General features: G+C 43.7%; 1 protein-coding gene across 2 annotated transcripts in view; it reads right to left on the bottom strand.

Moving 5' to 3' along the window:
* MRRF (mitochondrial ribosome recycling factor) overlaps positions 1-14625 on the bottom strand; it is a 44235-nt gene that overhangs the window by 14791 nt on the left and 14819 nt on the right. For both annotated transcript variants that reach the window (XM_016210935.2, XM_087822893.1), the window contains one exon: positions 11134-11225. In XM_016210935.2, coding sequence (XP_016066421.2) covers positions 11134-11225 — 92 coding nt within the window. The remainder of the gene's footprint in view (positions 1-11133; positions 11226-14625) is intronic.

Raw genomic sequence — 14625 nt, 5'->3', positions numbered from 1 at the left:
ACAATAAAGACATATAGAGTTCAATGAAAATAATTAAGTTAAGGTGAGTAAGAGTGGCGGGGCTAAGGGAAGATCATTCCCACCAGGCGGAATGGCATCTGTAAGGCAGAGGCAGTGTGGCCGTGGTACAGAACAAAGGAAGGAGAAAGACTGTCCCAGATGAGGAGGCTGGGGAGGCTAGCAAGGGCCAGACTACATGCACAGGCCCTTCAACGTCATGAACCTCAGCAGATCCACTGATGGATAAATGGATACACAATGTGGTACATACAGAGGATGAGTATTCAGCCTTAAAAAGGAAATTCTGATTCATGCTACAATGTGGATGAATTTGAAAACATCATTCTAAGTGAAAGAAGCCAGACACACAGGGACAAATATATGATTCCACTTACACGAGGTACCGAGAATGGTCAAATTCATGGAGACAGAGGTAAAATAGCCATTACTGGGACCTGAAGGATCAGGGAATGGGGAGTTGTTTAATGGGTACAGTGTCAGTTTTGCAAGATGAAAAGAGTTCTGGAGAGTGGTTGAACAACAGTGTGAATGTACTTAATTCCACTGAAGAGTACATTTAAAAATGATTAAAATGGCAAATTTCTTATGTATATCTTACCACAATAAAAAAGTGGGAGCCAAGCTGGCGTGGCTCAGCAGTTGAGCATCAACCTATGACCCAGGAGATAGTGGTTCGATTCCTGGTCAGAGCACATGCCCCGGGTTTTGGGCTCGATCTCCAGGAGGGGGCGTGCAGGAGGAAGCCAGTCAGTGACCCTTATCATTGATGTTTCTCTCTCTCTCTCTCCCTCTCTCCCTTCCTCTCTCTGAAATCAATAAAAATGTATTTTCAAAAAGGTGGGAAAAGAAGAGTCTTAGTAGACGGTTCCTAAGAACAACAGAATACCATAGCTGTTTGAGTGGGGCAGATGAAGCACGATGAGGTTTGCATTTTCCGTAGACAGCAATATACAAACCAGATCTAAGCACATGGCTAATGTCTGCCCAGGAGCCTCTGGGCAGGCACCGGGGGAGCTCAGGATGCACCCTGTAGGAGCTTGGCTGGGTGATGGAGGCAATAGCCTTTTCCCCTTGGGTCAGAGAGCCTCCGAGCACAAGGCAGGGGTTCAGCTGAGCTGGCAAGGTCACACTATGTTTGTAAAAACTCCTCCAGCAGGTCTTCCAGTAACATCCTGGATGGGGGCCTTCCTGCAGAATTCCTTGAGCATGTTCCCATGAACAATGAGCAGAGGGCAGGCCCCGCTGGTCACTCACAGCAGAGAATCCCCGACTGAAAGACACTTCCTCTTGTTTCAGCAAGAACGGGGCACATGCACAAAGCCACCTGCCAGGTGTGGGTCAGAGGAAGCGTGCTCAAGCTTGGGCAATCACAGTGAGAACCTGTTACAATGTGTCAGCACCTGACTTCAAAAGGATCTCTGGTCACTTGGAGGAGACTTTAAAAGGTAGAAAGGACGTGCCTTAAAGCCAGGAAGACCTAAGCTGGAGTCCCGGCTCTGCCACTCAGTAGCTTCGGAACTGTAGGCATGCCTTCGACTTCTCCAGGCTCCCACCGAAAACGGGAGTAAGAGTGCTACTAAGAGGGCGGGAGCAAGGGTTACGTGAAATGACAGTGACAGGGCTGGACACCCTGCAGTGTGTATGCGCTAAGGAAGCTCAATGCAGGGTGGCTGCACTCTTATTTTTAAAGCAGAATCTCCAGGACTTGGGGTAAGAGGATGTGAGTGGTGAGGGGGAGGATGGTCAACAGGACTTAGTCACTAGGAGCTTGGCTACTGAGCGCGTGGAAGCCGGGAGGGAAGGATGGGGATGGGGGCAGTGGAGGCTTAGCTCTGCTCCAGCAGCTGTGGAGAACAGGCCAAGAGAGAAGGAAGCTACACTGCCAGGACTGGCCCATCCAACACATCTCTGACAGCTGCACAGACAGAAACCCTGCCACCTCCTCCCTGGGCTTCAGGGAGCCTCCCCCAGGAGGAGCATCGGCCTGCAACCAGCAGCAGACACGTGCCTTGCTTTACTGCTCGCTGGTGGGCGCTGCACAATGTCTTGGGGCTGCTGGCCTGAGGAAATGTTTTTGTTTGTGTAGCCCAGCCAGACTTCCTATGCTCCTAGGTACACAATCCCCCCTCCTCTCTCCTTGCACCCCACCCCTTTTGGCTCACAGGCCTGCCTTCCATGCCCTAATGGCTCAGAAAGACAGTAAGTGTCCTTTTCGCCCAAATGAAATCACACATGTTCTCTGAAAGGGCTTCTACCAGCAGAAACTTCAGTTCTCTCTGGAGACACACTGGCCACCCCTTTTCAAAGAACTGTTCTGTGACTGAGGCCCAGCTGGCCCAGACACACCATCCTGATTTCCAATCCCAGCTCTGCCACTTGTAGAATAAGTGGGTAACTATGGACGGTTAACTTTTCATCTCTGAACTGCAAAGGGTGTCTAGTGAAGCGTTCAGAATTTCTCTGAAGCCAGATTGCCTGCGTCTGAGGCCCAGATCCATCATTTCTTAGCTCTATGGTCCTAGGCAAGTAATTTTACCTCTGTCTTAGTTTTCCCATCTGTCAAAGGTGTATAATACCATTAACTTAGGAGTATTGTTATAAAAATTAAATTACTAGCATGTGCTCAGTAAACATCTGTTTTTATTTCCTTCAATTGTCAAACAGGGCGGGAGGGGGATAATAAATGTTACTTTTCTTCCACAGTTAGTGTTAGGAGCAAGTGAGAAATGGGATGGTTGAAGAATGTTGTATCTGTAGGTACTATTTTAAAACTGTCAATCATACCAGTAATAAAAATACTAGCAATGTGTCCTACTGAGAGGACAGCACAGTGGTTACAAGCCCAGGCTCTGAGAAAGACTGTCTGTCTTTCCACTTACATATACAAAGAGCACCTGTAACAGCAGTGGGCACGTAGTGAGTGCTCCCATTCACTGATTCCGTCAACACTGGTTGCATTACTGCATACTTTCTACATACTAGGACTGTTCCAGGAGCTAGAGCTACAGCTTATATATATGAACAAAAGTGACAGAGCTCCTCCTATTCACATTCTAGTGAAGGAGACAGAGAGAGAAAACAATAAATATGTAAAATGGCACATAAGCGCTATGAAGAAAAGAAAGCAAGACAGAGAGATAAGGAGGAATCTTATCACAGTAAGGGCCTAGTAAAATCTGCCTGGACATCTGATCCCAATGTCATCTGCTCCCCTTCAATAATTAACACTTGCAGAGCTGTTTCCATGCACCAGGCTCTGAGCTGAAGCCCTCTGTATGCACTAGCTCAGTGAATCTTCACAACACTCCATGACATTAGAGGTATTATCAGCTGGACTTTACAGGTTAGAAAAGGGAAGCTCAGACAGATCGAGCAACCTGCCCAAAGCCACACAAGTTCCCAATAGACCTGGAATTTGAGCCCAGTGCAGTCTGACTCTTGAATTCCAGGCTTCCCTTGTTGGTGCCAGACCAATCTAAGCAGCTAATCTTACTAGTGGTAGTAACAAGAGTGGCACTGCTCTTACATTAAGTTCTGCTGAGCTATATACTCATTACTACTCCTCCAGCTCCCCTACAAGTCCAAGTGCAGTGGGGAGAAAGGAGAAAGAGAATCTATAGAAAACTGCAACGGACTAGTGACCTGACCCATAGCTGTCAATTGCCAGGTTCTGTGAACAGGTGCAGGACACAAAGGGTGGAGAATGGAGAGGGGCGGGATGAGGAGGTCTTTGGGGTGTAGCTTTTGCATAGGTGTTGATGGCAGCTTTCTCCTCAGACCACACTCCCCTCTTGATTCCTAACTGCACTTTCTTATGTGTTTAAATCAGAACATCTGTGCTGGGAGGGAGCCCCCAATTCACACACTTGGGACCTGAAACAGTAAGAGGTGCTTCTAAAAGGCCACAGGCCCGGTGGGAAGCACTGCCGAAGGGGGAAGGCAGGGATCCTAAACTGCACGGAGGCATGCCCAAGTCTGGACGGCACTGGAGCTCACCTTGTAGAATGAATGGCCCTGCAAAAACAGCGATGGCACAAGCAGGCAGTGGGAATGAATGGGTTGGAAAGGCAGCTGCAGTTGCTCAAATGCAGTTTGTGGCTGCCCAGCCCACATTAAATCATTAGGCATTCTTCTCTGATTTCTCTTTTCCTTTCAAGATGGCTAAAGGTCTGTGTGTGGGGGGGTGTTGCAAGAAAAAAGAATATTTCCTGAAATGTGCACATTATACACAAGACCCCTGGCACAAGATCCACTAGGCGATATGGCAGCTAGACAAGGAGGCCACAGAGCTGGAAGGAGGTAGGTTCCCAGTCAGCATCCCAAAGAGCAATGTGATAATGTGGCAAGAACGGGGGCTTCAGAAACAGACAGATTTGATTTGAATAATGACTCCTCCAATTACTAATCTTTGACCTTGAGCAAATTACTTAAACTGATCCCAGTTTCCTCATCTGTATGATACTCATCTCAAAGGGAATTTCTCTGCAGCCACAAAAACAATGAGTGCGCCATGAAAAGATGTACACAAGACACCGTTACACAAAAAGCAGGTTGTATACTATAGATATTTAATCCCATTTATGTAAATTATATGTTGTATATGCATTTTTTAAAAATGTGGAAGGATATATACTAAACTTACCAACAGTTACTTCTGGGAAGAATACTTGGAAAAGAGTAAGCAGTTTTATTTTTCTGTAGGACCTGACTTTTTGCAATCACTGTGTATTCTTTTATGATTAAAAAAAGAGTTGAAAATCATATATCTGATAAGATTCTAGTGTCCAGACTATTTAAAGAACTCTTATAATGCAACAAAAGGACAAACAACCCAATTAAAAAATGGGTGAAGGACTTGAATAGGTAGTTTTCTAAAGATACACAATTGGCCATTTGGCAAACATGCATGAAAAGATGCTCAACATCATTAGTCATTAGGGAAATGCAAATCAAAACTATGAGGAGATACCACTTCATACCCACTAGGATGGTGATGATGATGATGATGATGATAATAATAATAATAATAATGTGTTGGCAAGGAGATGGAGAAATTAGAACCCTTCTCAATTACAATCCCCTCTCTACTACGTCCCACTCCCAGCAGAACAGGAACCGCCTCAGAAAACAAGGGTAGAAATGTTAAACAACCAAGATATCCAACAACTGGGAACTAGTTGATGCTACATATGAAATGCAAACACCATGCACCCTTAAAGAAGAGAGGGAAGAGCTCTCATCAGAGAAAGCAATGACACATTGTTAAGGTAAAAAAGCACAGAGCAGCCATGTATAACATAATCCCATATCATTACAAGAAAAATGGAAGGATACAGACATGTGTTTGCATTTGCATAAAAAAATCTACAAAATCAAGGTGCTAAAAGTGGTTTTCTATGGAGAACAGAATGGGGGCCTTTTCATTTCTTACTTAATTTTACTTAAAATAAAACCAGTGCACATCGATAAAAAATAATGAAAGAGGAAGACAGGAAGGATGCCACCGGGGTGGAGGGTGAGTCAATCAAAGGTACTTTTTAGTTTTTCGGTGAATTCATGATGCCGTACAGGTTTACTTAAATCAGACATGGACTCAATGCTCTCAAACCAAAGCAGCCCCGTCCCACTGTGTGTGGTTTCTCACTGATCTCTGGCACAGCAATGAGTAAGGGAGTGTGTGTTTGCTTGGTTGGGGACAAGGTGAAGATGTAAATACGGTAGAGGGAAAAATATGTCCTGGGCAAAATAAACTCCTGCTCAAGACTTTCCAGGGCCCCTGGTTATGATATAGAAGACTGATGTGCCAGAGATCTACTATTAGGAGACAAGAACAGGAAAAAAGGCAGTACGAAGACCTGAGTTCTAAAGCCGTTTGTGCCATTTAGTAGCTAAACGACACTAGGCATTAACTTCTGTGTCAGGTCTCTCATCAGTCAACTGGCATAACAAGAGTCTCCTGACCCATAACAGCGCTGTGAGAATTTGGGGAGAGCCTGTAAACCTCTCAGCACAGCACCTCCAGGCGCTACAACTTGAGCGTGTGGTTAATAAACAGCACCCAAATTTGACCACATAGATTCCAGTGACTCTTGATTAAAGGGAATGTTCAAAGTATCCATCCATTTGACTGACCTCTAAATGAAAGAACACTGGCCAGGGAAGAAAAGAAAAGCTATACACACTGTCACTTGGTACGGCTTGAGGCAGTGGCCTTTGCTGAGGAAAGCCAGGAGGACCTGTGCACAGCCACACAGAGCTAGAGCCAGGGCTGTGGAAAGGGGACCGAGGGATAAGGCCCACTTCCGGCGCAAGTCTGACCTCTTATTGATTTTGGATTATCTTCTGCCTATTTCCCCAAGGATCAGAGGCAGGCTACAGTAAGTCACATACTCAGTCAACTAATTTCAAATGAGAAGAATCGAAGGAGTTTAGTAATGACGGTGAAGCACTGAGATCTGCTGCAACTGAAAAGAAAACTTTGCTCTAAGCATCCAGAATTACCGCCAAAAAGCAAACTTGCAGACTGTCATTAGGCAGAGGACGACTCACGATCAGTCAGGAAAGGCAAATCTCCCTAGAACTAAACATGTTATAATCGGAAACTGATCCTAGGAAGTTAGGCTTCTGGCTCCCTCCCACCTCCCAAACTCCTGACACCGCTCGCCCGTTAGTTTCCTCCTCATAGCTCTGCCTGCTCCCAGCTGTGTAGTGCAGGCGTGGCCTCACCTCTCCGAATCTGTTTCCCACCCTTAAAAGGGAATGATGGTCCTACTTATAAGTGAAAGGGAATGAAGGAACATTTGCTAGCATTAATTGGGTGCTTGCTAAACATCAAAAACATTATCTCACTGAAATCTCCCAATAACCATAGAAGGCAAGTCCTATAAATATTTTACAGATGAACCCTCTGAGATTCAAGAGTGGTGGAGACAGTTGCCATTGTCACACAGCTAAAAAGCAGACAAACCAGAACTCAGTTTCATGCTTCTGTGATACCAATGCACAAGTTTAACTGTACTTTTCCACTTTCCCTGTATATGTCAAGCACAGTTCCTGACACATAGTAGGTACTCAACATATTAGCTCCCTTCCTTTTCTCCTAAAGTGTGTGTGTATATACAGGGTGAGGCAAAAGCAGGTTTACAGTTGTTCATATGGAAAATAATACAATAATAAATAAGAAGAATAAACTCTATTTTTCACGTTCTCACAATTGTAAACCTAGTTTGCCCCACCGTGTATATATGTGTATGTATATATATATAAAATTGAAAGTGCACTAAAATAATATTAGTATCTTATATTTACATAGCTTCTTTCCTCTAAGGAGCTCATACTACTTAATCTATTTTCTCTACTAATCCTACCAAATCTCTACCTATCATTATTACTTTACTTATTTTACAAATAAGGAACAAGAAGGAGGCAAGCTGCTAGGGTGACATGCCCGGAATCAAATGGAAGTCACTGCCAAAACCAAATATAAACCTTGGTCCTTTTTTTCATCTAAATCAACCTTCATCCTCTCACATGACGAAGCCTCCATAATAAAGAACAGATCATTCATTTTTTATCTGGAAAACTACCAAACGTACAATTCAGTAAGGGGCCTCATGACCTTACCACCTTGTCAAAGGGAAGAAAGTATATAAAAAATGAGGTTTGCAGGAGCAGACGGTTTTGGTCCGTCAACTTTCTCTTGGATTACGCCCATTAGCTAACATAAAATAATGTAAAATATAATGTAACAGAGCCCCATGTCTTTGGAAACTCAAGTTGAATTCCCTGATCCTTCAGACTTACATACAGTGCACCAAGAGTGATCGTTAAGTCCTGTGGGGCTGCAGAGGGGCATGTTATGTGAACTAGACCTTTGAAAGAAAAATATGATCCACAATCAGGCCACTCCAAGAGGAACTGAGGCCAGCCATGAGCATTTGGCAGCATAAATTCATAGCCTCACAGAATGTCTGAGCTCCACAAGGGACCTGGCACACCACTGAGTGCAGCCCCTTCATCTAGTATATGAGCAAACTGCGGCTCAGGGAGGTTAAGTGGCTTTTCCACGATTTCACAGACAGGAGAGCAAGAACTAAAAAAATCTTGCTTCTAATGTCCATGTACTTTCCAGAATTACACATCTTTTCCAAGAGTACAGGAGAAAGAGCCTGCATGCTGGTAACAGAAAAACTCAGGATTCAAATCCTGACTGCCACTTACTGACCATGTGACTTTGGGCAAGTCCCTTAATTTCTCGGAATTCAAATGTTTTCATCTATAAACTGTAGGTAATAGTAAGTTCCTCAAGTAAGCTGCAGGTAATATAAACAAAGGGCCTGGAATAGCTTGTGAGCTCCATGAAGGCAAACATCAGGTCTGCCTGTTTCCAGCATCCTGCACCGAGCCTGGCACATGACACATTTTCAGAAAATTTTCTGAGCAAATGAAGGAAATAACCAAGCACACAGATACTGGACTTGAACCCAGGTCTACCTGATATTTAAATACTAGGCTATACCACTTCCAATTCATGTGATTTCAAGGCAGACTGTTAATTATGACTTACAGAACACCAAGAACACAATGAAATAAGATGGCCATTTTCTGCTCATAAAGCAGGAAAAAAGTTCAGTGAGGGAAGTTCCTGGACTCTCAGTTTTGGGATTAATTCTTGTTGCTAACATGCGTGCATCTTGAGGCTTTGTAATGAACTAAACCTGGGTTTAGGTCCTAGCTACAGCATTTGCTGTGCAAACTCAGAGATGTTACTTTACCTCTCTGAGCTTAACTTTCCATATCTGGAAGAAAAAACTGCCTCAAGGGGATGGTGTGACAATGAGGCAATATGGGATGATGTGTGGCACAGAAAGACTTGGACTAGTGTTATGCTCCTTTCCCTCCCAGTTATCTGAAAGTTTCATTCAATCATTTCACTTAGGTCTCCACTCAAATGTCAACTCCTTCCTGAACCTCCCTATCCACAATAAACCCCCAGCACCTCGATCCTGCTGGTTTTCCTTCACAGTCCTTATTGTCACTTGCTATTACACTATGTATTTCTTTGTTTTTCAGTTTACTATGCCTCTTCACCTATAAGGTATGCCCCAGGACAGGGGCTTTTTTGTTGGCTGTTTTCTTTACTGCTGTATCTCGACAGCTAGGAAAGTACCTGGCATGTAGTTAGTGCTTAATAGATATTTGCTGAATGATGCAATGAATTAACTTAACACCTACTTGGAACTTGCTGTCTGTGAGGCTCTGTGTAGGGATAGGGACTTAAAGATAATTGAGAAATGATTACAGAAGGAGAAACTAATTCTGCCTGCTACGGAATCTGAGCAGGCAGATCTCTGTCTCACCTGGACTCCTGCAGTCACCTCCCCACCATTTGTGTGTCTACTCTGTCTCCTATATTCCATTTGTTAATCAGCAACCAGAGAGGCCCCCCAAAAGTCCGTATCAGATCGATCAAGTCACTCTTCCACTTAAATCCCTCCAATGTCTTCCCATTACAATTTGAGTAAAGCCCAAACTCCTTACCATGGCCGGACCATCAGCTTCTACTCACTAGTCCAACCCGCTCTCCTAACACTCCCTCCTCCCTCCCTCCCTGAGTTCCGGACACTCTGGCTTTCTCTTTCTTAAGAATGTCAAGGTCTTATCATTTCTTTTCTTTTCTTTTTTAACTTAAAAATAAACATACAGTAGTTGCCCCTTATCTGCAGGGGATATATTCCAAAACCCCCAGTGGATCCTGAAATTGCACATAGTACAGAACCTTGTACATATTATGTTATTTCCTATCCTGACATACTGATGATAGAATTTAATTTATAAATCAGGCACAGTACAGAATTAACAGCAATAACTAATAATGAAATAAAACTGTTATAATATAGGGTAATAAATGTTATATAAATATGGTCTCTCAAAATACCTTACCATACTGTACTCACTCTTTCCTTCTTCACAACTGCACAGTTAGATGACTTGTGCCTGCCATAGATCTCAGCAACCTCAGCATCTGATTTTTTTTTTCTTTCCTTATTAAGTTGAGAACTTTCACCTTTTTAGTTAAAGGAGCACTTTATGGCTTCTCCGTGGCATGTCCAAATGGCCAGCACCACTACTCTTGCACTTTAGGGCCATTGTTAAGTAAAATAAAGTTGACTTGAACACAAGCACTTCGATACTACAACAGTCAATCTGAAAACCCCAACAGCAACTAAGTGACTAATTGGGGGTCTGCATACACAGATGGATACGCTGGACGAAGGGATGATTCACATCCCAGGTGGGATGGAGCGGGATGGCTTGAGAGCCCATCACACTACTCAGAATGGCACACAATTTAAAACTTATGAACTATTTATTTTTGGAATTTTCCATTTTATATTTTCGGACCACAGCTGACTGTGGCTACAAACTGCTGAAAGCAAAACCATGGTTAAGGGGGGACTACTGTACATTTTTATTCATTTAAAATTCTAAGTTTTATATGTTTATATAATTAACAATATCCTGTTCTTATGCCTAAAATTCTTCAACAAGCAAGGACTAATGTAAGGACTAGTGTTCTTTAAGGAACATGGACTTGAGATCACAACTATAGAGGTCTTTCTGACTTGGGCCTTTGTCCTGGAAGTTTCACTGCCTGGGAAGTTCTTCCCCGAGGCTAACCCTTCCTCATCACTCAGCTCTCAGCAAATGGTACGTCCTTAAAGAGTCCTCTCAGGCTAACGATGTCCCTGCCACCATTGCCCTCAGCAAGTCACTCTCTACTGGGTCTCAGTGCCTTTTCTTTCCATGTAGCATTTCATTACCTGGAATGGTTTTATCTGTTTACACGTCCCATCTTCCCCACCAGAACATAAACTACATGAAGACAAGGATTTTATTAGGTTGGCTGCTCCATCTCCAGCCCCTAGGACATAGTAGGTACTCAATAAATATTTCTGAATCAGTAAACTGGACCTCAAATATGCTGGCATTTACCAGGATGAGAGATATAGATAAAGTATGCTATCAGCCTAATGGTATCATGGATGTTGGTTTCCTTCCAAGGACAACTGCCCCACTACATCAAAACATGTAAGTTTCAGCCAAACTTACTTGGGAATGGGTACCCGAATTAGCGTCCCCTCCACTTCTGGGTTCAGATTCATTCCACTTTCTCTTATAGCCTTGATAGCTGCAGCTGTACACTGAAACCAGATCAAAAGGTAAACAGAATTAGTAAATAATTATTACCAGATGCAAGCCCTCTGTCGATAACTGGCAACCCATCTTGGCAGAACATGGAAACATTTAGTTCTGTTACCAGTAAGATCAGGAAGTTACATTGGTGTAGAGTGCTTTGATCAAGCAGAATAGCAAACTATGTCCACTCCTGGTACCAGTGTACTGCGGGAGGAAAAAAAGCAAAGAGAAGGAAAAAATAAAAAGAAAACAGCTCTGCTTCTTTGAAAAGATTTCAATGGTTTGAGGCAAGACAGATCAAAACCACAATAAATCCTCAAGGGAGGGGGGCTGGTCTGTGCAAAGATTGGTGTAAAGACAGATGAAAGATTTTATACATTAAAAATTCCAGTTGACATTTTACACTCAAAGTATACCAGTGCCGATTTGGAGTGAGTAAATAGATTTAACTCATTCGTACCTACACTCATGCTAACCTCTCAGGTTCTGGAATGAGCAATGACTCTCGGGGCGGGGGAGCTCCAGGAAAGGGAGAATGCTGCGCTGCCTAAAAACATGGGCTCTGGAGTCAGAAAGATCTCAGTTCAAACCCCAGCTCTGCTTACTGCGTGACCCTGGGCACCAAGCCTGACCTCTGCGGGCCTCCATATCCTCATCTGAGACCATGTGGTACCCACACCTCAGAGAGGACTGAACGAGGTAGCATGAGCATGCATCTTGCTCTGTATCTGGCCACAGGAACACCCAGGGGAGTCATTACATACACTTAGTATATGAAGGTAAGAATGCGCAAAAGCCCCAAACGAGGCTGAGTGGTTGTCGTAACTTGGCGGATGCACTGCTGTGCTGTCATCCTCCCTGTCACCCTCCCGGGTCTTCTCTGACACAGTCCTGCTCTCTAATGGGCCAGGTGGCACACCGCTACACTGATTTCCCAAAGTGCCTCACCTCACCTCGAGCAACAGCATAACCACACCTGGGATGCGACCCTAAAGGGTAAGAGAGCAGTGTGGAAGACAGGTACTTTCGTTGGCATGACAGTGTGGAATTCATGAGAATGAGGCCTCTGACAGTTTCCAAGGAATTTTAGGTTTGACCAGAGCCCATCCAAATTACTTGGATTCATGGGGCCAATTCTCAGCCTGGAGTTCCTTCCTCGACTTCTGCTTCAAAAGAAAGGGGTTTGGGGTATACCTATTTGACTTTTCCAGGGCTTGCTTTGGTTTTTGAGGGAGTGCCTAAGAAGCTTATTTATTTCAGTTTTATTTTTTTTCTATTTCAGTTTTAAATGGCCTTAATTCTATAGGGACATGAGGGGTAACCATAAGGTCAAAAGATAAACCAGAACTGCCACATCACATGAATCATTTCCTTGGGAGGCTGTACACAGAATCTAACAGCGTGGCTACCACTTAAACAGTAAGTTCTTAAAATGGTACCTTTGATCACAGACTACTGGAGCTGGAAGGGATCTGTGACATAGCCAAGTACGGTCCTTTCCTTCTGTATAGACCTGTTGGATAAGGTCACATCCCTAAGCACAAGTGGCCTTCCCAGAGAGCAGAGAGCAGTGGAGTGAGGACCTCACCCATCATACTTGTGCTCACTGGCAGAGTTAAGGGGAGACACTAGGCTCCTCAACTCTTAGTCCAGTGATGTCCCTCTGCCCTTATTTTTATCCAGATCCCCAGCTCAATGTATTTAGTAATTGTAGCACAGGGGAACTGATTTTTTTAAATAGCCAAAAATAATTTGGAATTAGGTCTGGTGTGTGAAGGGTATGGCCAAGGAAAATAAAAGAGCTGGATAAAGAAATGAAGTATTCTTCTGTAAGAGACCAGCCATTTTCCTTAATAAAATGAAACAGATTTTCTACTGTTAACAAGAAGAGAGGATCTCCAATTTGAAGAGGTGGTTCCGATCTCTAGACTCCCAACCCGCCTTTTCTGATGCCTCTCACTGCATGACTGACAACATCCGACCACCATCCGCTCCCTTTCACAATGCGACCCAAGTGTTTCCCACAACCCTCCCCTGCAGGCTCAGGAGCACCCACTGCTGACCCAAGCTGGCCCGACACTATGTCCCAATATCTACAGCTTTCCAGCACCAGGCTCAGTGCTCAGTGCAAGCCCGTTGAATGCATGTATTAATAAACGGACTCAGAGCCATTAGAAAACTCACCTCCTGACTTCCACTTCTTATGTATAACCGCCCCCAACCTTATTTTATACTTCAATTGTTCTGTGTCCTTTCATATACAGAAAAAATGTAAATCGGGTTTCATTTAGCAGAGAAACCTACTAGAAGAGGTAGTTCTGAAGTATTCTAAATATGTGTATTTTAGTTTGATGTGGTAGGATGCAGAAACTCGGGGAATTACAGTCATTTTCCCAACATGACTTCTGAACTCCTCATGGTTCAGATAAAAAGGCATATATTTCTATCGCATTTCCAGCTTCTACCTTAGCCTTTGTGCCCTCACTGAGGATGCTCCCTGTACCCCAGAGCAAACAGGCTGTTCTCAAACAGCGACACTGACCAAATGGTGTGGCTGCTCGCAGCACCGTGTGGAGAAAGATCACAGACTTCATCTGGGGTCAGGCAGGAAGGAGTGGTCATCAATTAGCAACGTCTGCCATTGCCGTTCGTAAGTTAATCTATGCTAAAGGGCAAAAGATGATAAGACTTCTGTGGACAGGTGAACAAGTCCTTGGCCCTTTGGGTTGAAGTCAACTTTGTTCCATTTTCTTTGTATCCCAAAGAGTCCCTAGAATGTAAGATCGATGAAAGCAGGAACCTTGTCTGTCTTAATCGTCAGCAAATTCCAGCACCACAGATAAAACCTAATAACTTGCAGGGACTCAACAAATATTTGTTGAATTAATGCATGAATGGTAAAAGAAACACAGGCTGTAGTGTCAAACAGATGGATGTTCAAATCGTGGTTCTATCGCAATGGTGTGAACCTGGGTGAGATACTTAACTTCTCCGAGCCTCAGTTTTCTCATCTATAAAATGGAACAAATAATGCTTAATTTTAGAGGGTACCTAGAAACAAAACATGAGAAGGTAGTGGCGGGCAGCACAGTAGACACTCAATACATGTTGGCTTTCTTCCTTCCACAAGGCAATAATGGAGCCTGCAGAATTTTTTTTCATTTGCCTTGCTCAGATCATGCTGCGGTTTTCTACTCCCTTCTTTTCTTTCCCATCATTAACTCTAGCTGCAGGCAAGTTTATGGAAAGCAGCAACTATGTGTATCATTTATCAAGCAGGACACATGTTAAACAAATGCAACACAGTTTTCTGTCTTCAATGCATTTGAAAGGATTATGCATGTAAATCTGCATCGTGTCACTACAGCATGACACAGAAATGCGCAGGTTTGGAAAGAAAGCCAA

This window comes from Miniopterus natalensis, chromosome 12, assembly GCF_054644295.1.
Source record: "Miniopterus natalensis isolate mMinNat1 chromosome 12, mMinNat1.hap1, whole genome shotgun sequence".
Classification (NCBI taxonomy): domain Eukaryota; kingdom Metazoa; phylum Chordata; class Mammalia; order Chiroptera; family Miniopteridae; genus Miniopterus; species Miniopterus natalensis.
This window is presented reverse-complemented; position numbering and strand designations above follow the sequence as displayed.